General features: G+C 40.6%; 1 protein-coding gene and 1 pseudogene across 1 annotated transcript; one reads left to right on the top strand and one right to left on the bottom strand.

The window, feature by feature from the left end:
- Window positions 1-661: 661 nt before the first annotated feature.
- LOC137766742 (histone H3.3A-like) lies at window positions 662-1,129 on the bottom strand (annotated as a pseudogene).
- A 20,578-nt stretch (window positions 1,130-21,707) lies between these two features.
- LOC137765825 (proline-rich protein 23C-like) lies at window positions 21,708-22,583 on the top strand. The gene has a single exon (XM_068545617.1). It carries the CDS (start codon window positions 21,708-21,710, stop codon window positions 22,581-22,583), a length of 876 nt encoding a protein of 291 aa, XP_068401718.1.
- Window positions 22,584-27,092: the final 4,509 nt, after the last annotated feature.

Here is a 27,092-nt window from a genome sequence, read left to right as displayed (position 1 = left end):
GTTCAAATTATCTGTTTCTTCTTGAATCAGTTTTGGCAGGCTGTATGTTTCTAGAAACTTGTCCATTTCTTCTAGGTTGTTCAATTTGTTGTCATATAACTGTTGATTGTGTTCTCTTATGACTTTTTGTACTTCTGTGGTATCAGTTGTTATTTCTCCTGTACCATTTCTTTTTTTTTATAGTTTAATGTATTTTAATAGCAAACTTACAGGAACAGCACAGAAGACAGACAACATTAAAAACATGTACTTGCATATAGGACAACTCAGTTAGAAAAGTATAGTGAATGGATGGAATCTACAGTATGATAAGAATGCTACAAACACCATTTAGTTGCAGTCAATAAGAAATTTGCTTGTTTTAAAAAAAATCCAAATGCTGGCATTGTCCAGAAAAATTTAACAGGTTTATTTATAATTGTTATAAAGTTGAACTGCTGAAACTTGTTCACTGAAACATTTTGACTTGCATTAATGCTTTATGTCCCCACATTTATATTAAAAATTTATACACAAATGAAAATGGAAAAACTGCCAATACCTGCTTTCTGTCCCCCATTTTTCCACCTGCAATCATATACTTAGGTACCTTTTGACCCCACGGGGCAAAAAATAAATCTAACGTTCAGAACTACCAATAACAGGAAGAGAATTTTTTTTTTTTAAAGAATGAAATGTTTCCCATCATAGTGGATTCTTAAGCACGTTCTCCACATATGTGGCGTGCTAGCTGGATGTCTTTTGGCATAATTGTTACACATTTGGCATGGATAGCACACAGGTTTGTGTCTTCAAAAAGGCCAACCAGATAGGCCTCACTTGCCTCCTGCAAAGCACCAATAGCTGCACTCTGGAAGCACAGATCTGTTTTGAAGTCCTGAGCAATTTCCCACACCAGACGCTGGAAGGGAAGTTTGCAAATCAGAAGTTCAGTGGACTTCTGATAACGTCTAATTTCACGGAGTGCCACGGTACCAGGCCTGTAACGATGAGGTTTCTTTAGAGGGAGCACTCTTGTGAGAGGCTTTTGTAGCCAGTTGCTTCCTCGGTGCTTTACCACCGGTCGATTTGCGGGCAGTCTGCTTTGTACGAGCCATGGTATAGAGACCTCCTTACTTACCTCCCTTCTCCTTCAGCTGGAGCTCAGTGAGCTAGAGGCAGCACTGGCGTTGGAGAGCGACAGTGGCGCGGTGGTGGCAGCGAACACAATTCCCTGTATCATTTCTTATTTTGTTTATTTGGTTCCTCTCCCTTTTCCTCTTGGTGAGTTTGTCTATAGGTTTGTCAATTTTTTTTTCCGAAAAACAGCTCTTGGTTTTATTGATTTCTTCTATTGTTTTTTTTTTAATCTCTATTTTATTTATTTCCTCTCTGACCTTTATTTTTTCCTTCCTTCTGCTGACTTTGGGTTTTGTTTGTTTTTCTTTTACTAATTATTTTATGTGGTAGGTTACATTGTTTATTTGATGTTTTTCTTTTTTCTTGAGGAAGGCCTGTATTGCTATGAACCTCTCTCTTAGAACAGCTTTTACTGGATTCCACAAATTTTGTAAGATTGTGTTTTCATTTTTGTTTGTCTCGAGGTATTTTCTGATTTCTCTGATTTCATTGTTGACCCATTGGTTTTTTAGTAGCATGTTGTTTAGTCTCCATGTGTTCGTTTCTTTTCCCATTTTTCTTTATGTGGTTGATTTCTAGTTTCATACTGTTGTGATCAGAAAAGATGCTTGAAATAATTTCTATCCTCTTAAATTTGTTGAGGCTTGATTTGTGGTCTATACTAGAGAACATGCCATGCACTCTTGAAAAGAATGTGTATTCTGTTTTGGTGGGGTTTATTTTTGGCACGTTTTATATTATACCATAGATTTCATATGTTGCTTTTTTTCTTTTTTTTTCCATTTGTCTGATTGGGTGATTTCCATTATTCTATCTTCCAGATCACTTATTTGTTCTTCTGTGGCATTTAGTCTGCTATTCATCACTTCTAGATAGGTTTTTATCTCGGCAATTGAATTGTCTAGTTTTTACAGGTTCCTCTTTATAGTTTCTAGTTCCATGTTACAGTGATCTGTATTTATATTGATAATCTTTCTTCATTCATTTAGGGTTTTTTTAACATGTTTATTGGAGTATAATTGCTTTACAATGTTGTGTTCGTTTCTGCTATATAACAAAGTGAATCAGCTATATGTATACATATATCCCTATATCCCCTCCCTCTTGCATCTCCCTCCCATCCTCCCTATCCCACCCCTCTAGGTGATCACAAAGCACTGAGCTGATCTCCCTATGCGATGCAGCTGCTTCCACACTTACATTTGGTAGTGTATATATGTCAATGCTACTCTCTCACTTCGCCCCAACTTACCCTTCCCCCTCCCCATGTCCTCAAGTCTTTTACACTATAAAACTCTTAGAGGAAAACATAGGAAGAACACTCTTTGACATAAATCACAGCAAGATCCTTTTTGACCTACCTCCTAGAGAAATGGAAATTTAAAAATTTAGTATTTTTTTATTACCTTGTTTTTGAACTTGGGGTCTAGGAGATTGGTGAGGTCTGTTTCATTATTGTTCTTTCAGGAGATTTCTCTTGTTCTTTCAATTGGGACTATTTCCTCTGCCTTTTCATTTTAATTAACTTTCTCTATCTCTATGAATTTAGGAGAAACAGTTATCCACTGTGGTCTTGAAGGGGTGTTTTTATGTGGGAGTGTCCCTGAAGAGACTGTGTGTGTCCAGTGGTTTTGGTGCAAGGGCTACTTTTGTTATAGATGCCAGCCACGTATCTCCTCAGGGTGTGCTGAACCTTATCCCCTTGATAGGATATGTGGTTGGTGTTGTACTATCTAGAGCCTATGATGGATATGAGGCAGGGTTTCCTCTCTGTTTCCTGGCTGTCACCACCCTGTCATGGGCATGGTCTGATCCCCAGTTGGAGTAGAAGCCCTGAGGGTTGGGTTTTATCAGGCTCTGTTGCTCTTGAATGTATGCCCTGCCCCAAAGGAGGTGATTGCTGAAGAAAGTGAGGCCTGTGTGGTCACAGAGGACCTGTGTGACGCCTGTGTAGGCTTCCACAGTCCTACTCAGAAGCAGCCTAAACTTGTGTCCCTTTCTCTGTTGTTTGTCGCAGATCTAGTGCCAGGCTATGGTGTGGAATAGGCTGGGGTTGGCGGTCGGGGCTTTGTGGCTGCAGGAATTGAGGTGGCTGCACTGCTTTCTGAGTTCTGGGCTGCCTCTGTGGCCAACTTCTCCCAGGACCTGTCTGCCCCAAATCTAGCGCTAAGCTGCAGTGTAGAGTAAGTGGAGCCAGGGTGCTCTCACTGGGAGACATACTGCATACTCCTGTGTGCTGCCAATCAAGTTGCTGCCCCCCACACACCAGACCCCAGCCACCTCTGGGCTGTCTCTGCCTTGCTAGATGGGTCCTTTCCCAGGGACTGTCTGGTGAGATTCAGCACTTAGTTGCTGCCACTCCTGTGGCACCCTGTGCTCAAGCTGACAACATCTGCTGCAGCTACAGCCACACCCCTGTGCAAGCCTTGACAATGGTCTCCAAGGCTCCACTCAGGTCACACACCAGGTGCCCAGATCTGTCTCTGCACAGCTAGACCAACTCTCTGCCCAGATCTCACACCAGGCTGTGGTGTGGAGACAGTAGGGCCAGGGTGTTCACCCCTTCAGATTGGGAAGTGTGTTGAGGCAACAGCAGCCAGTGAAAAGCTCTCTCTGCCCTGTCAGCAAGCCAGCACGTGTACACTCTTTGAGAGTAGAGCCTAGGTATCTCCAGCCCTTCTATCTGTCTGAGCAGATTTCCCAGCAGGCAAGGGGACGCATCTCCCACACACAGGATCCCAGGACAGGGATGCCCAGATTGTGGTTTGACGCACTCACTCCCCAGGGTGAGGGTCAGCCTGTGTAGACCTTTTCCTCCTTACTGATCCCCCCAGTGTGCAGGTCCCGACCAATGTCTTTGCCATCCTACCCAGTTATGTGGAGATCTTTCTTACACCGTTGGTTGTGAAGGAGTTCTTCTGCCAGCTTCCAGTTAGTTTTCCATGAGAATTATTCCACCTGTGATTTTTTTAAATTTATTTATTTTTTGCTGCATTGGGTCTTCGTTGCTGCAGGTGGGCTTTCTCTAGTTGTGAAGAGAGGGGGCAACTCTTGGTTGCGGTGTGTGGACTTCCTATTGCGGTGGCCTCTCTTGCTGTGGGGCATGGGCTCTAGGTGCATGGGCTCAGTAGTTGTGGCTCGTGGGCTCCAGAGCACAGGCTCAGTAGTTGTGGCACACGGGCTTAGTTGTTCTGTGGCATGTGGGATCGTCCCAGACCACGGCTTGAACCCGTGTCCCCTGCATTGGCAGGTGGATTCTTAACCACTGCGCCACCAGGGAAGCCCTGTGTGATGTATTTTTGATGTTTTTGTGGGGGCAGGTGAGCTCCACATCCTCCTACTTTGACATCTTGATCCACCTCTGAACCCCAACTTTTTAAAGCAACATTTTGTTTACTTACAGATTGGGATTATACTATAAAGGCCACAAAACGAGTGATGAAATAGAAATAAGTAGAGAACGTCATTCCAAATAAAGTGGTCATCAATAGGCTTTTCTAGAAGGTGCTATCTGAGTTGGTCTTTGAAGAAGGTACCAGCACTGCATAAAACTGGAGGAAGAGCTGAAACCCAATTTTTAAAGTATGAAAATAGAAGACAGGAACATTTCAAAGAAGATATACGAATGACTAATAAGCATATGAAAAAAATGATATACCTTGATTGGCAATCAGGAAAGCAAAATGAAAACATAATGAGATACAATTTTACCACACCAGGTTGGAAAAGAATAAAGAATTTATCAATAAAAAATGTCTGCAGTAATGTAGTGAAATGCAACTCTGCTCACAGGAGTGTAAACTGTGAAAACATTTTGAAAAAAAGAGGAAGGTGTTAACTATTAATTCAAAAAGGGACACACAGGACCAATTAGCAATCCAGTCCTAGGTGTGTACAATAAATATATGAGTCAAGGGCCCATGATTTTTTTAAAGATATTTTTGATGTGGACCATTTTTAAAGACTTCACTGAATTTGTTACAACATTGCTTCTGTTTTATGCTTTGGTATTTTGGCTGCGAGGCATGCAGGATCCCAGCTCCCCAACAAGGGATTGAACCTGCACCCCCTGCATTGGAAGGTGAAGTCTCAACCACTGGACCACCAGGGAAGTCCCAAGAGCCCATGATTTAAAACCAGATAAATCCACGTCTGAGTCCTACATCTAATAGAAACTAGGAACATATTTAATTTTTGATAACTTCCTTGACCACTCTGAGCTTCAGGTGATGTGAAGACTAAAAAAGATAATTTTTTTTCATGAAGAAACTTTTTCAGGTCATAGATAGGTTTATGGCATTGACTGTGGTGATGGTTTCATGAGTGTATACTTATCTGCAAACTCAAGTTGTATACATTAAATATGTACAGCTTTTTGTATGTCAGGCATACCTCAACAAAGTGTTGGGCTTTTTTTTATTCTAAGAAAAAGATCGTTTTTAAAAAAGATGCTCAGTTGAATGCTGGCCATATAATAAATGCTCAGTAGAACAATTTAATTATACTAAGATTGTTCTAATTTTATAACAGCCTAAACTTTCAGGAAGAAACTGTTTTACTTTAGTGTTAAAACAAAAGTTATACTAAAGAGAAATCAGTATTTTCCATTTACTCCTGAAATGAAAGGCCAAACATTAAAAGAATTTCAGGGAGCATTATGGTGGCCCTGTTTTACGGTGGGGAAGAGGTGGTCTTTTCTCTAGAATGCCTGAAATCAAAAGAAAACATTAGTCTTAAAGATGAGTAATACTTGAAGTTCTATTATCCCTGCTCTTTTTTTTCTCTAAGAATGAGGTACACAAGTATTCTGCCCCTTGAGGCTTATAAAAGTATTTCCCTACTGTGACCTATCAACTACAGCCATGGCTACTGGGCAGCTGCAGATACTGCAATTTCTACCAAGTGGAGCCTCAGAGGGGGCAGAGCAAGCATGACATTTTATGACTCTGATGTCACCTGCAACATCATGGGCCATCTGGTGAGCAGAAGAGTCCTCAAGAGGAGGTGAAGACTCAAATGTGCAAGTCCCAGCCCAGCGCCAGATACAGATCTGGTAGAATCCTGGACTGCGGGACTTGAAGGAGGCACCACCAGAGCTCCAAGGACTTAACCTGCATTGCTTGGTCCTGCACCCCACTGGCCCTGGCCGCCTCACCTGCCATCCAAATCTGTCACTGATGCAGGACCCAGCCTCTCCTCGTGTACTGCCAGGCCCTTGCACTGCAATCTGCATCTCTTTTGAGGTGATGGACAGCTGGACTTTCAGCCCCAGAGCCTACCCCTGCATCCTAGTGGGGACCCCAGCCCAGAGCTATTACACCCCTAAAACTAATATAATATTGTAAATCAACAATACTTCTATTTTAAGAAGAGCAATCAAGGTGGTGAGGAGTAGGACGTGGAGCTCACCTCCTCCCACAAATACATCAGAAATACATCTACGTACAGAACAATTCTCACAGAACATCTACTGAACGCTGGGAGAAGATCTCAGACTTCTGAAAGAGCAAGAAAATCTCCACGTAACCAGGTAGGACAAAAGAAAAAAAAAAAGAGTGAAAGGAATCAGGATGGAACCTGCGTCCCTGGGAGGGAGCTGTGAAAGAGGAAATGTTCTCGCACCCTGGGAAGTCCCCTCACTAGCAGGGAGATCTCCCAGGTCGGAGGCGGAGCTTCAGAGCCTTGGAGGAGAGCACAGCAACTGGTTTGCAGAATGCAAAATGGAGAGAGACCTGCACAGATGGTCAATACGGCTACCCTGTGCTGCCCAGCATGAGACTCTCACCTGCTGGTGGTGGTGGGCAGGGGCTGGGTGCTGAAGCTCGGGCTTCAGAGGTCAGATGTGGGGAGAGGACTGGGGTTGGCTGCAGGGAGACAGCCTGAAGGGGCTGCAGTGTGGTGCAGCTGCAACCGAGGGTGTACTTGGAGGAGGCTTAGGCCCACCAGAGAGGCAAGGTTCCATTGTTGGGGGCATGAAAGGGGAGAGGTGGGGGCCATCATAGGTGCTTCTTTCCCTGCACACGTGCTCTCAGGCAACAGGACACTACCTACACGAGCTCCAGGGTTGTGTGAGAGCCACCGCTGCAATCTTAGGCAGGGCCACCACTGCTGCTGAGAGACCCACGAGCAGGCACCAATCGCTGCCCCCACAGTCTTGGGGCCCATGAAGCACATTCGGGCTGCTGCATCTGCACACACCCCCATCAAGGGAATAACAGCCAGCACACACTGAGGAAAGAGGTGGAAGGCATCCATACTAAAAGCAGCCCTCACGCCAAGAATATTAAGCTCATGCAAGCTATGCAGGGATACTCCTGTATATAAATAGCCTTCCAAGACTACATTACATAATTGTTTCTCCTAAACTCACAGAGTAAGAGAAATATAAGTAAAATGAAGAAGCAAAGGAACCACTCCCAGTTAAAAGACCAAGTGAATTCCGCTTAAAGAAAAAACAATGAAATAGATTTCTTCAGTCTAATATACACTGAGTTCAAAAAGGAGGTAATGAAAATACTGAAGAAATTAAGAAAGACTATGGACAGAAATTCAGATTACTGTAAAAAGGAACTGGAAAATACAAGGAGCCAAGAAAAATTAGAAAATTTATTTGCAGAGATGAAAGCTGAGCTAAAGGCAATAAATAGCAGAAAGAATAATGCAGAAGAACGAATGAGTGATCTGGAAGATAGAATAATGGAAATCACTCAATCAGAACAGCAGACAGAAAGCCAAATTGAAAAAAAAAAATGAGAGCAATAAAAGAGATCTATGGGATAATATAAAGTGTGCCAATCTACACATAACAGGGATTCCAGAAGGAGAAGAAAGAGAAAAGGGGATTGAAAATGTATTTGAAGAAATTATGGCTGAAAACTTCCCAAATCTAAAGAAGGAAACAAATATTCAGACACAGGAAGCACAGAGGGTCCCAAACAAGATAAACCCAAACAGATCTACACCAAGACATACTATAATCAAAACAGCAAAAGTTAAAGAGAGAATTCTAAAGGCAGCAAGACAAAAGCAAAGAGTTAATTACAAGGGAACCCCCAAAAGGCTATCAGCTGATTTCTGTACAGAAACACTGCAGGCCAGAAGGGAGTGGCAAAATATATTCACAGTCTTAAAAGGGAAAAAAACTGCAACCTAGAATACTCTACCCAGCAAGATTATCATGTAGAATGGAAGAGGGACTTCCCTGGTGGTCCAGTGGTTAAGACTTTGCCTTCCAATGCAGGGAGTGTGAGTTCGATCCCTGGTCAGGGAGCTAAGATCCCACATGCCTTGAGGCCAAAACACCAAAGCATAAAACAGAGCAATATTGTAACAAATTCAATAAAAGACTTTGAAAATAGTCCACATTAAAATAAAAAATCTTAAAAGAATAGAAGGAGAGATAAAGAATTTCTCAGACAAGCGAAAACTAAAAGAATACAGCAATACTAAACTTATCATAAAATAAATATTGAAAGGTCTTCTCTAAATAGAAAAGAAGCAAGAAGATATAGGAAAGAGGAAATCACAATTAGAAAGTAAATCACTTAGTTAAGCCAGCATAGAGATAAAAAAAAATCTATTTGTGAAAGTGACGATAAACACAAGTAACAGCAAAAGGATAAACATTAAGACATTAAGATGTAAAAGAGGACATCAAAATTATAAAATGTGGGGGAGAAGAGTAAGAAAATATAGATTCTTTTTCAAGAATGTGTTTGAGCCTATATGACTATCAGTCAAAAGCAAGCATATATAGGAAGGGGTTAACATACTTCAAAACCAGGGTAACAAAAAATCAAAAACATACAATAGATTCACAAAAACCAAAAAGAAGAGAACACAACATAAAATACAGAAAATCATAAACCCACAGAAAGAAAAAGAAACAAAGAAGAAATACAGAATCAACTGGAAAACAAGGTTTAAAATGGCAATATATGCATACTTATTAATAATTACCTTAAATGTCAATGGACTAAATGCTCCAATCAAAAGACACAGAGTGGAAGACTGCATAAAAAATCAAGAGCCTACAACATGCTTCCTACAAGAGATTCACTTTAAGGCAAAGGCCACACATAGATTGAAAGTGAGGGGATGTAAAAAGATATTTCATGCAAACGGAAATGACAACAGAGTGGGGATCACAATACGCATGAGAAAAAGTAGACTTTAAAACAAAGCCTATAGAGAAAGATAAAGAAGGCAGTATATAATGATAAAAGGATCAGTACAAGGAGAGGATATTACACTCGTCAACATATGCACCCAGTATGGGAGCACCTAAATATATAAAACAAATACAGACATAAAGGGAGAAATTGACAGGAATATAATAATAGTAGGAGACCTGAACACCCCACTCACATCAATGGACAGATCTTCTAGACAGAAAATCAATAAGGCAATAGAGATCATAAATGATACAATAGAGCAGTTAGACTTAATTGATATCTTCAGGACAGTTTATTCAAAAAAAAACAGAATACACATTCTTTTCAAGTGCACATGGAAGATTCTCTAGAATTGAGATTCGTACTAGGGCACAAAACAAACCTCAACACATTTAAGAGTATAGAAATTATTTCAAGCATCTTCTCTGACCACAACAGTATGAAACTAGAAATCAACCAGAGAAAAAGAAATGAGAAAAAAAATTACATGGAGACCAAACAACATGCTACTAAAAAAAGTGGGTCAATGAGGAAATCAAAAAGAAAATTTAAAAATACCTTGAGACAAATGACAATGAAAACACCATACAAAATCTATAGGATGCAGCAAAAGCAGTTCTTAGAGGGAAGATCATAGTAATACAGGCCTTCCTCAAGAAGACAAGAAAAATCTCAAATAAACAACCTAACTCATGACCTAAAAGAATTAGAAAAAGAAGAACAAACAAAACCTAAAGTCAGCAGAAGGAAGGAAGTAATAAAGATCAGAGAGGAAGCAAATAAAATAGAGATTTAAAAAAAATAGAAAAAATCAATAAAACCAAGAGCTGATTCTTTGAAAGGATAAACAAAATTGACAAACATTTGGCCAGGTTCACCAAGAAGAAAAGAGAGAGAACCCAAATAAAGAAAATCAAAAAAGAAAAGGAGAAATATCAACCAATACTGCAGAAATACAAAAAACCATAAGAGAATACTATAAACAATTATATGCCAACAAATTCAACAACTTAGAAGAAATGAACAACTTTCTAGAAACATACAGTCCCCAAAATTGAATCAAGAAGAAATAGATAATTTGACCAGACTGATCACTAAAAGTGAAATAGAATCTATAAAAAAAAAAAAAAGAGAGATGGTTCAAAGAAATAGAAAGATATCCCATGCTCTTGGATTGGAAGAATTAATATTGTTAAAATGGCCGCACTACAGAAAGCAAACTACACACTTAATGTGATCCCTATCAAATTACCCATGACATTTTTCACAGAGCTAAAACAAATAATTCTAAAATTTATATGGAAATATAAAAGACCCAGAATTGTCAAAGCAATCCTGAAGAAAAGGAACAAAGCAGGAGGCATAACCCTCCCAGATTTCAGACAATACCACAAACCTACAGTAATCAAAACAGTGTGGTATTGGCACAAAAACAAACATATGGATCAATGGAACAGAATAGAGAGCCCAGAAATAAACCCACACACATACGGTCAATTAAGCTTCAACAAAGGAGGCAAGAATATACAATGGGCAAAAGACAGTCTGTTCAGTAAGTGGTGCTGGGTAAGTTGGACAGCTGCATGTAAATCAATGAAGTTAGAACACACCCTCACACCATGCACAAAAATAAACTGAAAATGGCTTAAAGACTTAAAACTAAGACATGACACCATAAAGCTCCTAGAAGAGATCATAGACAAAACATTCTCTGACACAAATTTTACCAGTGTTTTCTGAGGTTAGTCTCCCAAGACAATAGAAATAAAAACAAAAATAAATAAATGGGACCTAATCAAACTTACAAGCTTTTGCACAGCAAAGAAAACCATAAACAAAACAAAAAGATAACCTACAGAATGGGAGAAAATATTTGCTAATGATGCAACTGACATGGGCTTAATTTCCAAAATATATAAACAGCTCATATAACTCAACAACAACAACAAAAATCAAGCAACCCAATCATAAAATGGGCAGAAGACCTAAACAGACGTTTTTCCAAAGAAGACATACAGATGACCAGAAGGCACATGAAAAGATGCTCAACATCGCTAATTATTAGAGAAATGCACACCAAAACTACAGTGAGGTACCACCTCACACCAGTCATCATTTAAAAATCTACAAATAACAAATGCTGGAGAGGGTATGGAGAAAAGGGAAACCTCCTACACTGTTGGTGGGAATGTAAATTGGTGCAGCCACTAAGGAAAACAGTATGGAGGTTCCTCAAATAACTAAAAATAGAATTACTATATAATCCAGCAATCCCACTCCTGGGCATATATCCAGGCAAAACTGTAACTCAAAAATATACATGTACCCCTATGTTCAGAGTAGCACTATTCACAGTAGGCAAGACATGAAAACAACCTAAATGTCCATCAACAGATGAACGGATAAAGAACATGTAGGACATATATACAATGGAATTCTACTCAGTCATAAAAAAGAATGAAATAATGCCACATGCCGCAGCATGGAGACAACTAGAGATTATCATACTAAGTGAAGTTAGTCAGAAAGAGAAAGACAAATACCATATGATATCACTTATATGTGGAATCTAAAATAAGACACAAATGAACCTATCTATGAAACAGAAACAGACTCACATAGAGAACAGACCTGTGGTTGGAAAAGGGGAGGGGCAGTGGGGAGGGATGGACTGGGAGTTTGGGGTTAGTAGATGCAAACTATTACATATAGAATGGATAAACAAAAAAGCCCTGCTGTATAGCACAGGGAACTATATTCAATATCCTGAGATAAAGCAAAATGGAAAAGAATGTATAGATATGTATAACTGAATCACTTTGCAGTACCGCAGAAATTAACACAACATCGTAAATAAACTATACTTCAATAAAATATATATATATTTCTATTTTTAAAAATTTGATTCACAATACCACGAAAAAGAATAAAATACTTAAGAAGAAATTTAACAAAATAAGTGTAAGGCTTATAAATTGACAATAATAAAACACTGAGGAGATTAAAGATGATCTAAATAAATAGGGAGACATTTATGATTCATGATTGAAGTCATGTTCATGAGTGAAAGACTGAATATTGTCAAAATAGCAATTATTCCCAAATTGAGCTATACGTGAATCCAGCAGGCATTCATCAGAAATTGACAAACTGATACTAAAATTCATGGGGAAATGCAAAGGACCTAGAATTTAATGACAGCTTTTAAAAACAACAAAGTTGAACGCTACTCCGTTTCAAATCTTACTCAGAAGATACAATAATCAAGACAGTGTGCTATTGGCACATGAATAGTCATACAAGAGGTCAATGGAACACAATTATGAGTAAAAAAACAAATCTTTACACTTACGGTCAAATAATTTCTGACAAAAGTGCCAAGACAATTAAATGCAAAAAGCATAGTCTTCTTAACAATTGAATATTCACATTCAAAACGAAACTTAAACTATTAGTTCACACTATACCCCCACACAAAAACACAAATTGGATCAAAGACCTAGATGTAAAAACTAAACTATTAATTTCTTCAAAACAAGGCAGGGGTGGGGGAGGATATCATAAGACCTTGGTTGGGCAGAAGGTTCTTAGATACCACACCAAATTTACAACCCTTTTTTTAAACTTGGTATTTTGAAAGTCATCAAAATTTTAAACACATGCACATCAAAAGGCACCAATAAAAATTTTTTAAATACACCTAAAACTAATATAATGTTATATGTCAATTATATCTCAATGAAACAATGGAGGAAAGTTCATAAAATGGGAGAAAATATGTGCAATCACATATCAGATAAAGGACTTGTATCCAGAATATATAAAGAACTTTTACAACTCAAAAATAAGGCAAATGAGAGAATTTTTTAATGGACAGAAGATTTGAATAGATATTTAACCATAAAAAATACACAACATAGGCTTAGGTGATACACTCATGAGAAGACATTCAATGTCATTAGTCATTAGACAAATGCCAGTTAAAGCCACGATGACATACCAAAACACACTCACTAGAATGGCTATAATCAAAAAAGACAGACAATACCAAGTGCTAGTGAGAATGAGGAAAGAGTGAAACCCACATGCATTGCTGGTGAGAACGTCACACTGTACAGCCATCTTGGAAAACCATTCCATGGGTTTACTTTTAAGTGGAACATAAACTTGCCATTTGACCCAAGAATTCCATTCCTTGGAATCTATGCAAGAGACCTGAAAACATATGTCCCCATAAAGACATTTATAGGAGTGTTCATAGCAGCATTACTCATAATAGCCCCCAAATGGAAATAATCCAAATGTCCAAATAGTGATGAATGTACAAACAAATGTGGTATTTCCATACAATAGATACTACTCCTCAAGTTAAAGGAAAGAACATCATTTATGATAAAAACCCTCCAGAAAGTAGGCATAGAGGGAACTTTCCTCAACATAATAAAGGCCATATATGACAAACTCACAGCCAACATCATCCTCCATGGTGAAAAACTGAAACCATTTCCACAAAGATCAGGAACAAGACAAGGTTGCCCACTCTCACCACTATTATTCAACATAGGTTTGGAAGTTTTAGCCACAGCAATTAGAGAAGAAAAAGGAAAAAAAGGAATCCAAATCGGAAAAGAAGAAGTAAAGCTGTCACTGTTTGCAGATGACATGATACTATACATAGAGAATCCTAAAGATGCTACCAGAAAATTACTAGAGCTAATCAATGAATTTGGTAAAGTAGCAGGACACAAAATTAATGCACAGAAATCTCTTGCATTCCTATACACTAATGATGAAAAATCTGAAAGAGAAATTAAGGAAACACTCCCATTTACCACTGCAACAAAAAGAATAAAAAACCTAGGAATAAACCTACCTAAGGAGACAAAAGACCTATAGGCAGAAAAGTATGACACTGATGAAAGAAATTACATGATACAAACAGATGGAGAGATATACCATGTTCTTGGCTGGAAGAATCAACATTGCGAAAAATGACTATACCACCCAAAGAAACCTACAGATTCAATGCAATCCCTGTCAAACTACCAATGGCATTTTTCACAGAACTAGAACAAAAAACTTCAGAATTTGTATGGAAACACAAAAGACCCCGAATAGCCAAAGCAACCTTGAGAAAGAAAAATAGAGCTGGAGGAATCAGGCTCCCTGACTTCAGACTATACTACAAAGCTACAGTAACCAAGACAGTATGGTACTGGCATAAAAACAGAAATATAGATCAATGGAACAGGATAGAAAGCCCAGTGATAAACCCATGCAGATATGGTCACCTTATCGTTGATAAAGGAGGCAAGAATATACAGTGGAGAAAAGACAGTCTCTTCAATAAGTGGTGCTGGGAAAACTGGACAGCTACATGTAAAAGAATGAAATTAGAACACTCCCTAACACCATACAGAAAAATAAACTCAAAACGGATTAAAGACCTAAATGTAAGGCCAGACACTATCAAACTCTTAGAGGAAAACATAGGCAGAACACTCTATGACATAAATCACAGCAAGATCCTTTTCGACCCAGCTCCTAGAGAAATGGAAATAAAAACAAAAATAAACAAATGGGACCTAATGAAACTTAAAAGCTTTTGCACAGCAAAGGAAACCATAAACAAGACGAAAAGACAACCCTCAGAATGGGAGAAAATATTTGCAAATGAAGCAACTGACAAAGGCTTAATCTCCAAAATTTACAAGCAACACATGCAGCTCAATATCAAAAAAACAAACAACCCAATCCAAAAATGGGCAGAAGACCTAAATAGACATTTCTCCAAAGAAGATATACAGATTGCCAACAGACACATGAAGAATGCTCAACATCATTAATCATCAGAGAAATGCAAATCAAAACTACAATGAGATATCATCTCACACCAGTCAGAATGGCCATCATCGAAAAATCTACAAACAATAAATTCTGGAAAGGGTGTGGAGAAAAGGGAACCCTCTTGCACTGTTGGTGGGAATGTAAATCGATACAGCCACTATGGAGAACAGTATGGAGGTTCCTTAAAAAACTAAAAATAGAACTACCATATAACCCAGCAATTCCACTACTGGGCATATACCCTGAGAAAACCATAAATCAAAAAGAGTCATGGGACTTCCCTGGTGGCGCCGTGGTTAAGAATCCACCTGCCAATGCGGGGCACATGGATTCGATCCCTGGTCCGGGAAGATCCCACATGCCGTGGAGCAACTAAGCCCATGTGCCACAACTATTGAGTCCGCACTCTAGAGCCTGCGTGCCTAGAGCCCTTGCTCTGCAACGAGAAGCCACCGCAATGAGAAGCCTGTGCACCACAACAAAGAGTAGCCCCCGCTTGCCGCAACTAGAGAAAAGCCTCTGTGCAGCAACGAAGACCCAACGTAGCCAAAAATACATAAATAAATAAATAAATTATAAAAAAAAAAAGAGTCGTGTACCAAAATGTTCATTGCAGCTCTATTTACAACAGTCAGGACATGGAAGCAACCTAAGTGTCCATCAACAGACGAATATATAAAGAAGATGTAGCACATATATACAATGGAATATTACTCAGCCATAAAAAAGAACGAAACTGAGTTATCTGTAGTGAGATGGATGGACTTAGAGACGGTCATACAGAGTGAAGTAAGTCAGAAAGAGAAAAACAAATACCGTATGCTAACACATATATATGGAATCTAAAAAAGAAAAAAAAGTGGTCAGAAGAACCTAGGGGCAAGATGGGAATAAAGACATAGACCTACTAGAGTATGGACTTGAGGATACGGGGAGGGAGAAGGGTAAGCTGGGACAAATTGAGAGAGTGGCATGGACATATATACACTACCAAACGTAAAATAGATAGCTAGTGGGAAGCAGCCACATAGCACAGGGAGATCAGCTCGGTGCTTTGTGACCACCTAGAGGGGTGGGATAGGGAGGGTGGGAGGGAGGGAGATGCAAGAGGAAAGAGATATGGGGACATATGTATATGTATAACTGATTCACTTTGTTATAAAGCAGAAGCTAACACACCATTGTAAAGCAATTGTACTCTAATAAAGAGGTTTAAAAAAATTTTTTAATAAAAATAAAAAAAATTTGAAAAATGAAAGAACAACATATACAACATGCTACAACATGAATCAAACATGGATAACAGCTGCTACAACAGGAATAAACTACCAAAACAGTATATTAAATGAAACAAGCCAGATGCAAAAGACTACACATTGAATGATTCATTTCTATGAAATATCCAGTAAAAAGGCAAATTTATAGAGACAGAGGCAATCAGCGATTATCTTGGTCTGGGGTTTTGAGAAAGGATTTAATGCAAATAGGCGTAAGAGAACTTTCTGAGGTAAAGAAGATGTTCTAAAACTGGCTGTGCTGATGATTACCCAAATCCATAACTTTATTAATAAGCATTAAATTGAAAAAAGAAAAATTTACATCACCTGTAAGGAACAAATGGATATGATGTGTCTCCAGAGAAAGACACAGGATCATTTATAAGTATTCAAGGCAAAAATATTTATATAATTTTACTCTTATCATGAGGAAACATCAGAGAATCTCAAATTGAGGAACACTAAGAAATAACTACGTATAATTTTCAAAAATATTAATGGCTTGAAAACCAACAAAAGGCTAAGGAACTATTCCAGATAAAAGTTAACTAAGGAGACATGACACCTGAAAGAAATGCATGATCCTGACCTGCATCTAACAGGCAAAAAAAAGAAAAAGAAAAAGAAAAAAAGGGTGGTGGTTAATTGGATGAAAGTAGACCAAGGGTACAAACTTCCACTTATAAGATAAATAAGTATTAGGGATGTAATGTATAGCACACTAATTATAATTAACACTGCTGTATGTTATACATTAGAGTTAAGAGAATAAATCTAAAGAGTTCTCATCACAAGAAAACAATTTTTTTCTATTTCTTTAATTTTGTACCTATAGGAGATGAGGGACTTTAACTAAACTTATTGTGGTAATCATTTCATGATGTATGTAAGTCAAATCATTATGCTGTACACCTTAAACCAACAGTGCTATATGTCAGTTATATCTCAATAAAGCTGGAAGGAAAAATAATACTAAATTTAAAATTTTTAAATAGATATATATAGTGATATATAATGAAGGGTATTGTTAGTATAATTGACAAAATAGGAAAATGGACTATGGATTAAAGCATGGCAGCAATGTTAAATTTTTCTTAAATTGATAACTGTTCTAAAATATATATAAGAGAATATGTATATATATATATATATATATATATATATATATATATATATATATATATATGAGAATGTTAGTGTTAGAAAATACACACTGAACAATTCTGGGGAAAAGAGTCTGAATATATACAATATATACAACTTACTCTCTAATGATTCAAGGAACAAATATTTATGTATGTGTATTTTTATCTATCTATCTATCTATCTATCTATCTATCTATCTATCTATATATAAACCACATATCCTGTGGTCTTTCTGACAGACAGGAATAAAGAATGATAAAGCAAACGTGGCAAAGTGTTAAAAGTTAATAGAGGATAAATGAGAAATCTTTATATTGTTTTTGCACTGTTTCTGTAACTTTGGAAATATTTCAAAATAACGCATTAAATATTCAATAAAACAGCAGGACATTGATAATTCTTTGACATGACATTTATTTCTGAGCAATATGCTTAATAGGCAAACACTAGCAGGAGTCCCACCAGTCTAGAACAAGAAAAAATGTCACTCTTCCAGTAATATTTGACATTGTACTGGTGATACTAGCCAACAAAATCAGACAAGAGAAAGAAATTAGATGTTTAAAATCTTAAAGGGAAGAAAAATAAGACCATTTGCAAACCATAAGATTGTAAACCTAAAAAAACACTGAAAAAACATAGGAGAATTCCATAAGAAAGCTGAATTCAAAATTAAGATACAGAAATCATTGTCTGTCACTTATAACACAGAAGCTGAAGTCCTTGGTTAAAACAAACAAAAAAAAAACCAAACTGCATTTGGCTTCAGCCTCAGCCTTTAAAAGGCCAAATAATTACTTCAATGACAGTTTTGTCATTCTTAAAATAGTAAAGGATTAATAATCGTGTGACAACAAAGGCCATCATCATATCAAATCATTGGGATAGCATCACTAATTCAATGCAATTCACCACTCAGTAACACGTTCAGGAAGTAAAGAAAGCACAACATAATATACCAGAATTACCAGTATTACTGTGAGGTAAGCAGAGAGTGAGTGGGCCAGTACATCATTCTGCTTCAGGCAAACACAAAGGTGTTGCTGTACAAGAGATGTTTGAAGCTGCCTTTTCTTAAACAACATTTTCATATAAAAGCCTGTATTGCATGTTGGAAAAGGTCTCTCCAATTAAAGACAGAAGGGATAATGTACTTTGCGGATGACAATACCAAACAGCAATAAGATCCAACAAATTGCAGAAAAAGACCCACAATACTTTGCCATTCGGGAAGAAAATACATCCCCTGTGTTATGTTTGTAAGTCCATAGAAAAGGATCCTGTCACATCAATACTGGATTGGGAGTTTGTGGGGAGTTGAAGGGAGCTCCAGCTTTAACTATGCTGTTTAGATATTCTAAAATATGTATTCAGGTATTATTCCTAAAGTGAATAAAAATAAATAGGAATTTTTTAAAGCTAGTTATGCATTCTAGGGGGATAGCAGAATAGCCCTCATCAGATGGACGATTGGCAGCCATCTTGTAACCTACCCAGAACCGGGATTTATTTGCTAATTCCGCCCCCACAGTGGTTCAAGCAGTTCATGTTGATTGGATAGTCAGGTTGGAATGACACCAAGAAAGCCCAATGAGTGGGCCTGATAATCCATCCTGACAGTCTTTGGACATCTTAGAGTAAACAAAAATAAGGCAGAAGGAAAGGTATCTGATCTGGTGCACAGCAAGCCATTTCTGAATTACATAGAGGTTATGCCATGAAAACACCTGGACCAGTACTTTCTAGTAGATCAGACCCCTTTTTAGGATGATGATGATGATGATGATATTGTTTACCATTCATTGGATGTCGGATACATGCCAGGCACTGTTCAAGATGATGAGAAAAGGGCTGACAATGTCAAGTGGGAAAGACAGATTATAAACATCATAAACAGTAGTTACTATTTACTAAGCACTTACTGTGTTCCAAGAACATTTCACATACATTATCTCACAACCCCCCTGCACAGTAGATGGCATTCTCCCCATTTCACATGTAAGGAAACTGAGGTTAGCGAAGGCGAAATGACTTGCCAGTGGCTGACCAAGGGCATTCCCTGGTGGTCCAGTGGTGACAACTCCAAGCTTCCACTGCAGTGGGGACGGGTTCAATACCTGGTCCGGGAAATAAGATGCCAGCAAGCCTCACCGCACAGCCAATTAAAAAAAAAAAAGAAAGAAAGAAAGAAAGGGGCTGACCAGAGGAGGAAATCGGGTGCAACTATGCCAGGCCCCCAGTAACTGCCTTTGTCTCAGGACAGGACCACATTCCCTTGGGAGGGGAGCTCACAGTGAGGATTCACAGGGCCCAGGACAACGATGAGCCCAGATGTGAGATTACTGAGGTCAGGAGAGCCGTGGACAAGAGGTGGCACCAGGCTGGGACAGGAGCCACCACGTTCAGGGCCCCATCCCTGGCCAGGCCAGCAGCCCCGAGCCCCACCCTGTGTCCTGGCCAAGTTTGGGTTCCTCCTTCTGGCCCTTAAAACAGAGCATGTTCACACTCACTCTCCTGAATGGAGCCCCCATTGAACATTCCCTGACCATGGGATATTCAAGCTTCGCCGACAGAATTCTCCAGGACAAAAGTAGTTGTTTCCTGCAAGCTCCCCAACATCTCCCACCCTGCCCTCTGTCCAAACAGGCGCACACCAATGGCTCCCATCACCTGGGAACATAGAGGAAGGTGCCAGTGGCATCCACATTCACCCCACGAGAACTCAGGTTCCTGGCAGGGTCCCCTATGCCAGTGTACAGCCCCTGTAAGTTCCCCCAGCCAGCATCCTGACCTAAGCAGAGGAATTTCTTGGCCCGTGGCTGAAACACCGGAAATGCAGCCAGGAGAGCAGATGCAGGCCGGGAGTGTAGGGGAAACCCCTCAAGACAGGCCCAGGAAGTTTGAGTTCCCTTCATGACTTTGTCACTAACAGGCTGGGATGTGACCTCAACCATAAACCGCCCTATTCCTGAACCCCTCAAATGCTGAATGAAAACAAATGCAGTGATCTTAAACTTTCCCACAAAACAGAATCTTTGTGGAGGTGCTTAAGGAGAATTCCTACGCCCATGACTCCAGGAATTCTGAGCAGTGGTTCTGGGATGCAGCAAAGAATCTGCATTTTACACCAATTGGCCAGAGAAGGCCAGTGTCGGCCAATTCACAAATCACTAGCTTGAACACCCATCAAGAGAAGGCTGATTTAAATGGAATTCAGTACAAAGGAATGCTATGTGGCCCGAAAAATGAGAACAGATAAGCTATTTTGTAAAAAGGGACAAAGTGAGCAATCAGGTGGTTAAAGGACAGGGAGGGAAATGTTTCCCCTTCCTCTGAAACCATATGAAAGTATTACCTATGCCAGAATCATTCTTGGATGTTTTCTCCTATTAACACTGGTTAGGCAGTAGAGCCACACCTTCTCTTGGCAACCACCTTCAAGGATCTGACAGTCATTGACATCACAGGCAAGGAGAGGTGAATCCAAAAATTCACCTCACTGTTGGACCAAAAGAAGTTAAAAGGTCACTTCCAGGGCAAGGTCTCAGGGGACGAGCGAACTACATCTCACTGTCCTGGTGCAGCGCTCCACTGGTGGGACTTGAACTTGAATCAGTTTTCCGGTTAAGGTTTTCCGTATCTGAGGTCAACACAAGGAAAGCCAGGAACTCGACCCAGGAAGCCTAGTCCTAGAGCGGCACGATTGCTCCGCCCCCTTGAGGCCTATGAAAGTATTTCTCTAGAGTAAACTACCCACCACAGCCAGGGCTACTGGGCGACACAGAGGCCTCCACTTCTAGGGGCGGAGCCTAGGAAGGGGCGGAGCTTAGCGTGAGAATGCTTTGCGACTCAGGTTCCGCCGGCGCCACTCACAACGTCCTTGGCCCACTCCTGCGCAAACCAGTCCACGTGAGGACCTGAAGATTCACACACGCAAAGCCAAGCGCAGCAGCTCCCCTAGAAGCCAGGACTGAGGGATCCCGAGAGGCGCCCCCAGAGCTCCGAAGGCTCCTCCCTCGTCCCGCAGTCCTGCGCCCCACCGCCCTGCGTCGGCCTCACCTGTCAAACCGATCTGTCACTGCCTGCAGTACCCAGCCCTTCCTCGCCTTCTGCCAGGCCCCAGGCCCGCGGCGACATTGAGAAGATGGGCAGCCGGCCCCGCAGCCCCAGCGCCTCCCCTGCGGACCGGTGGGGACCGCAGCCCGGAGGACCGGGCCCTGCCAAGCGCCGCCGAACGGAGGAGCCCGCGGGCCCCGAGTCCAAGTCCAAGGCGGCGCCCAGCCTGGACAACCTGACCTGGCCCCCGACCGCGGACACGCTCATCTTCGTGGTGGTCCTGCCCACCGGCTGTGCCCTGCACGTGCCCCTGGACGACGTCGACCTGCTGCTGGAGCCCGAGCCAACGTCCGTGAGGCAAGTGTCTCTCGGAGATCGCATCCTCATGCTGGTCCCCGAGGCCCTCCTGGGCTCGGGAGTGGAAGGCCCGTGGGGACAGGGCCTGGGACGGGGCGCTTTCCTGAGCGCTCCCGGGGAGTACATGGCCCTGGAGCCGGGAGTCGTCCGCGCAGCTGCCCCAGAGTTCGCCTGCCAAGAAGAGGTCAACGAGGAGGAGGCGGATGCTGACGCCGACTTCCTGCCGGCTGGGACGGATGCTGCTGCAGTCTCGGTCGCTGGGCTCCGCCCCTCGGCTGGATGTATGTCTGGCTTCGACCTGTTGGGCCTAGTCTCAGAGCCGTCCCCTCGGGCCCCCAACACTAGTTCAGAGAGAGGCTCTCCTCACCACGACGACAACCTGGACTTGCACCTTCCGGAGCCCTTCCCTGACTCACCACTCCAACCTCTACCTCCCTCTCCAAGTCCAGGTCCTCACCAGCGTCCCCAACGCCCTCATGGTCCTCCACGCAAGGCCCGGAGATGCCTGTTCCCTGAATCAACTGCCTCCCACAATTCCTGGCCAACTGAACGGGCAGCAGGAGAGAGTCTTCTGATATTGGCTGTGTGTACCTTGCACACACCGTAAGAATCATACGAACAGATGCTTTATGGATGCGGGCTGCACTGCAGAGTTTTGATCAGTGACTGACTAAAACACCTGAAAGGAAGCTCACCCGGGCAAAGAAAAGCCGCTTGAAATACAGCGTGCTTTCCGACACCCAGACTGCTGCTTAGATTTCCTCTAGGGAGGGCACCCTTAAGCAGCTCTACCCCCGTCCCATTCGCTTCAAACCTAAGCGCCAGCACTTTTCTCTAAAAAGCCATCCTTTTCTGGGCACCCTACCACTGCCCATACCCCTGTTCCCCCCAACCCCCTTAATAGAGTAATTGCTAAATTTGTTTTGTTTACAGGGTTTTGGACCTAGTGTCCATACTAGTTTACAGCAACCCTCTACCCAGTTTGACCTTTTCTGGATGGCAGCTCTAGCCCGTTTGGGGGAATGTAGCCAGTAGTTGTATGTGGACAAATCTTTGTTGGATACAGAACACAGAATGGGGAACAATGACCAGGCGCCCTCCTCTTTCTGAATGATCAGGTTGGCAAATGGTTTAACTTTATTGCTGGGTTTGGGGTGGTATTTTCCCAAAAGAGCCAACTGTTTTCCATTCTTCTTATATGCGTTTAATATATTTCTCTTGTCCTGGAAAAGTTTGTAATTCTAAAGATTCTGTGTTTTATACTTCGAAGATCCCAAATATGTTTTGTACATTACTACTAGCATATAGAAATAATTTGCTCTTATATTGGTCTGACATCCAGCAAAATTACTTAATTTCTGTAATCACTTCTCTGTAGATTCTCTTGCTTGACTGATAAAGATCTCTCCAAATAATGAGAGTATGGCTCTTTTTTTTGACAAGCCTCTTACATCTTATTTTTCCTTAATCTTTTTTAAAAGTAAATTTTTTAATTTATTTTTATTCATTTATTTTTGGCTGCGTTGGGTCTTCGTTGCTGTGTGCGGGCTTTCTCTTGTTGTGATGAGCTGGGGCTGCTCTTCGTTGCGGTGCGCGGGCTTCTCATTGCAGTGGCTTCTCTTGTTGCGGAGCATGGGCTCTTGGCGCGTGGGCTTCAGTAGTTATGGCACGCAGGCTTCAGTAGTTGTGGCTCGTGGACTCCAGAGCACAGGCTCAGTAGTTTTGGTCCATGGGCTTAGCTGCTCCGTGGCATGTGGGATCTTCCGGGACCAGGGCTCGAACCCATGTCCCCTGCATTGGCAGACGGATTCTTAACCATTGCACCACCAGGGAAGTCCCTCCTTAATCTTTTTTACTGGATATTACTTCAAATCCAGGTTGACTGGCATAGTCAATAGGGTCATCCCTTTCTTTCTTTTTTTTTTTAACTATAGTTGATTTACAATATTAGTTTTTGGTGCACAACAAAATAATTCAATATTTTTATAGATTATATTCCAGTTAACGTTATTACAAAAAATGGGTATATTTTCCTCTGCTGTACAATATGTTCTTGTTCCTTACTTACTTTATACACAGTAGTTTTAATCTCTCAGTCCTCTACCCTATCTTGTTCCTCCCTCCCCTCTCCCCGGTGACAACCATTACTTTGTTCTCATTATCTGTGAGTCTGTTTCTGTTTTATTCTATGCATTTATTTGTTTATTTTTTAGCTTCCACATATGAGTGATAACATAGAGTATATGTCTTTCTCTGTCTGACTAATTTCATTAAGCAGAATACACTCTAGGTCCATCCACGTTGTTGCAAATGGCAGAACTCCATTCTCATCAGACTGGCATCCATTTGCACACACTTTGCAGTGGGTATTCAACAAAACCAAATGAGGTTTTCTTCTCCTGATTTTCTTTTGACCTAAAAGTTTGACTTTAATCCAGAAAGAGTGTTCTCTTTGGTGTCAGGTGGTGGAGGCTCTGGAGTCTGCATTCAGAGAAGTCATGTTGGGGCCTAAGTCATGAGATGTACAAGCACCTCATCTACCCACCATTGCCAGCTCTTATGGGGTGGTTTAAGTGTAGAGCTTCTACTCTTCCAGGAAACATGCCTGCTTCTTACATGTCGTCTCATTCTACTCCTCATAGCTTCACTAAGGAGGATTTGACGTGAACAAAATTGTGCATTTGAGAGTCTCCTTCGATAAGAAGGGGAGAAGATTTCTCAGTTTCAGTGGGCAGCATATTTTGCTTTGGTATAAGGAAGCTTCCAAGCAAACTCTGAATCAAAAGCTGCTTCATTAAAACATTCTCTGGCCAAAGCTAATGACCAATTTGAAAGACAACTAGACTTATTTCTCTATTAAGTCCTCCAGTTGCTTTTCCCAGATCTCCCTCTGCCTCTTCTCCTGCCATTCTCTCTCCTTCTGAATTCCACTGACTCTTCTTTTAATTCCCTTTGTCCAGGTCCTCTGCCTTTGCCCAACAAACCTCCCAAGAACCCAAAATGCCAGCTGCCTCTGAAGATCCACCCCCATGCACCAGGTATTCCGACAACTTCAGAGTTTAAACCTTGGACCTGAGCTGAATTAAGAGCTATTTGTAAAAATGTCTCTAAATTCAGACAAGACCAGCAAATATTCAGAGAAGAATTTAGCGTTCTTTTGGGTGCATAAGCCCCAGACTTGTCTTGACACAAATCACTCATACACATATTGGTCAGAACTGCCGATGCTCATTTCTGGATGGTAAAGCAGACTGGACTGACCCAGGAAAGGACCTGCAGGATCTCTCTTGCCACAATAAACCTAAGGGTTCAATAACAAGCCTGAAAAGTTGGGCAAAGTCTCCTAAAAATCATACCTCAAACATTTCCAATAAAAATCAATGCAATTGCTACTCTTTCTATAATAAACCCTGCCACCTTTGCTCAGCCTCTTCCTTGGCATAAACGTCCCACACACGTGATCAGTATTTCAAATAACGCACAGATTTTCCCTGTCTCTCAGCCTTTATATGTAACCCTTGAGCCCTTTGACTGGAAACATTCCTTCCTGTTGTGTGACAACACACCTGCCAATCTAACAGGGTAGAACTTAACTTTACACATAGAATTGTTATATTAGAAGCACACCAGAGGGAATATTTCTTGAGTTTTCAGAGGACCTCTCTGTTCATAGCCAATTGAGTCTGTTCTGAATATACATTTACATTCCCCATTATATTTGATAGATACTCCAGATAAATGTCTTGACACAACATCTGACCTTTATGAGTTAGAAATTTCACTGACGTAGAAAAGATAATGGGAGCAGAACTTATTAAAGTTCAGAATCATTCTACATAACCATTACCCAAACTTCCCACAATATCCCTTGATGCCAAAAGAAGAGCTCAAATGTATAGTTGAATGCCTTCTACAGAGGTCTTCCCATGCACTGCCTTTGTAACACTCTCATCCAGCAAGAAATGAAGCCAAACAGACAAGGATTTTGATTTGTTCAAGACCTTAAGGCCATCAATAAAATAGGTATACCTCACTTCCTGACAAAAATTAACCCAAAAACCATTTTATCATCAATTCCACATGAAGCCACTTGCCTCACTCTAATGAATCTTTGCTCTGCCTTTTTTTCGTGTGCCTCTAGACCAAGACAGTCAATGTGATTTTGCTTCTACCTGGAGAGGACCACAACGTACATGGACAGTCATGCCCCTGGAGTACACTGGAGCCCCCTTCTATTTTTCCCTGGTTGTCGAACAAGCGTGAAAAGATCTAAATTTCCCTTGTGATTTAGTCCTAACACAACGTGTAGATAATCTACTTTGTTCAAAGAACAAGGAAGCCTGTAAAAGGTTTTCATTGACTTGCCCCAGCCTTAGCAAAAAGGAGACATAAAATTTCAAATATAATTAGTATTTTGCCAAAATACAGTCCATTATTCAGAGCATGACTCTTTTCAGAAGGGGAAAACAATATTTCCTGATAGACTAAAGACCATCCAAACATATCCTACATCCTTAACGAAAGACAATTGAGAGTGTTTCTGGGTTTAACTGGATATTGAAGACAGTGGGTACTAAGTTTTTGTGAGATTGAAACACCTCTTTATGAATTGACTGAGTCCTCAGTCAGAGACCCTCTCCTGGGGAACCCAAATGTGAAGAGGGCTTCTGTATCCCGAATAAGGCTGTTCAACAGCCTTTCTCTAGTCATGTCTAACTACTAAAACTCTTGTGTCTATTTGTGCATAAGCAATCTGACAAGCCCTTGGGATTTTAACTCAAGTTGATAAGAACTAGCCAAAACTCTTTGCTCCAGAATTTTACTCAGACATAAAAAAGAATGAAATTTTGCCCCTTTCAACAATATGGATGGACCTGTAGGGCATTATGCTTAGTGAAATAAGGCAGAAATAGAAAGACAAATACTGTATGTTATCACTTATATGTGTAATTTAAAAAGTGAAACAGAATTGAAAATAACAAAAGAGGAACATACTACTGACATAGAGAACAAACTAAAGGTTATCAGTGGGGAGGGGGAAGATAGGAGTAGGGTAGTAAGAGATACAAACTACTGTGTGTAACATAAATACTGCAAGGATATACTCTACAGTACA

The sequence above is a fragment of the Eschrichtius robustus genome, chromosome 6 (assembly GCF_028021215.1).
Source record: "Eschrichtius robustus isolate mEscRob2 chromosome 6, mEscRob2.pri, whole genome shotgun sequence".
Taxonomy (NCBI): domain Eukaryota; kingdom Metazoa; phylum Chordata; class Mammalia; order Artiodactyla; family Eschrichtiidae; genus Eschrichtius; species Eschrichtius robustus.
Note: the sequence above shows the minus strand (reverse complement) of the source record. Positions and strands in the feature narration are given on the sequence as shown.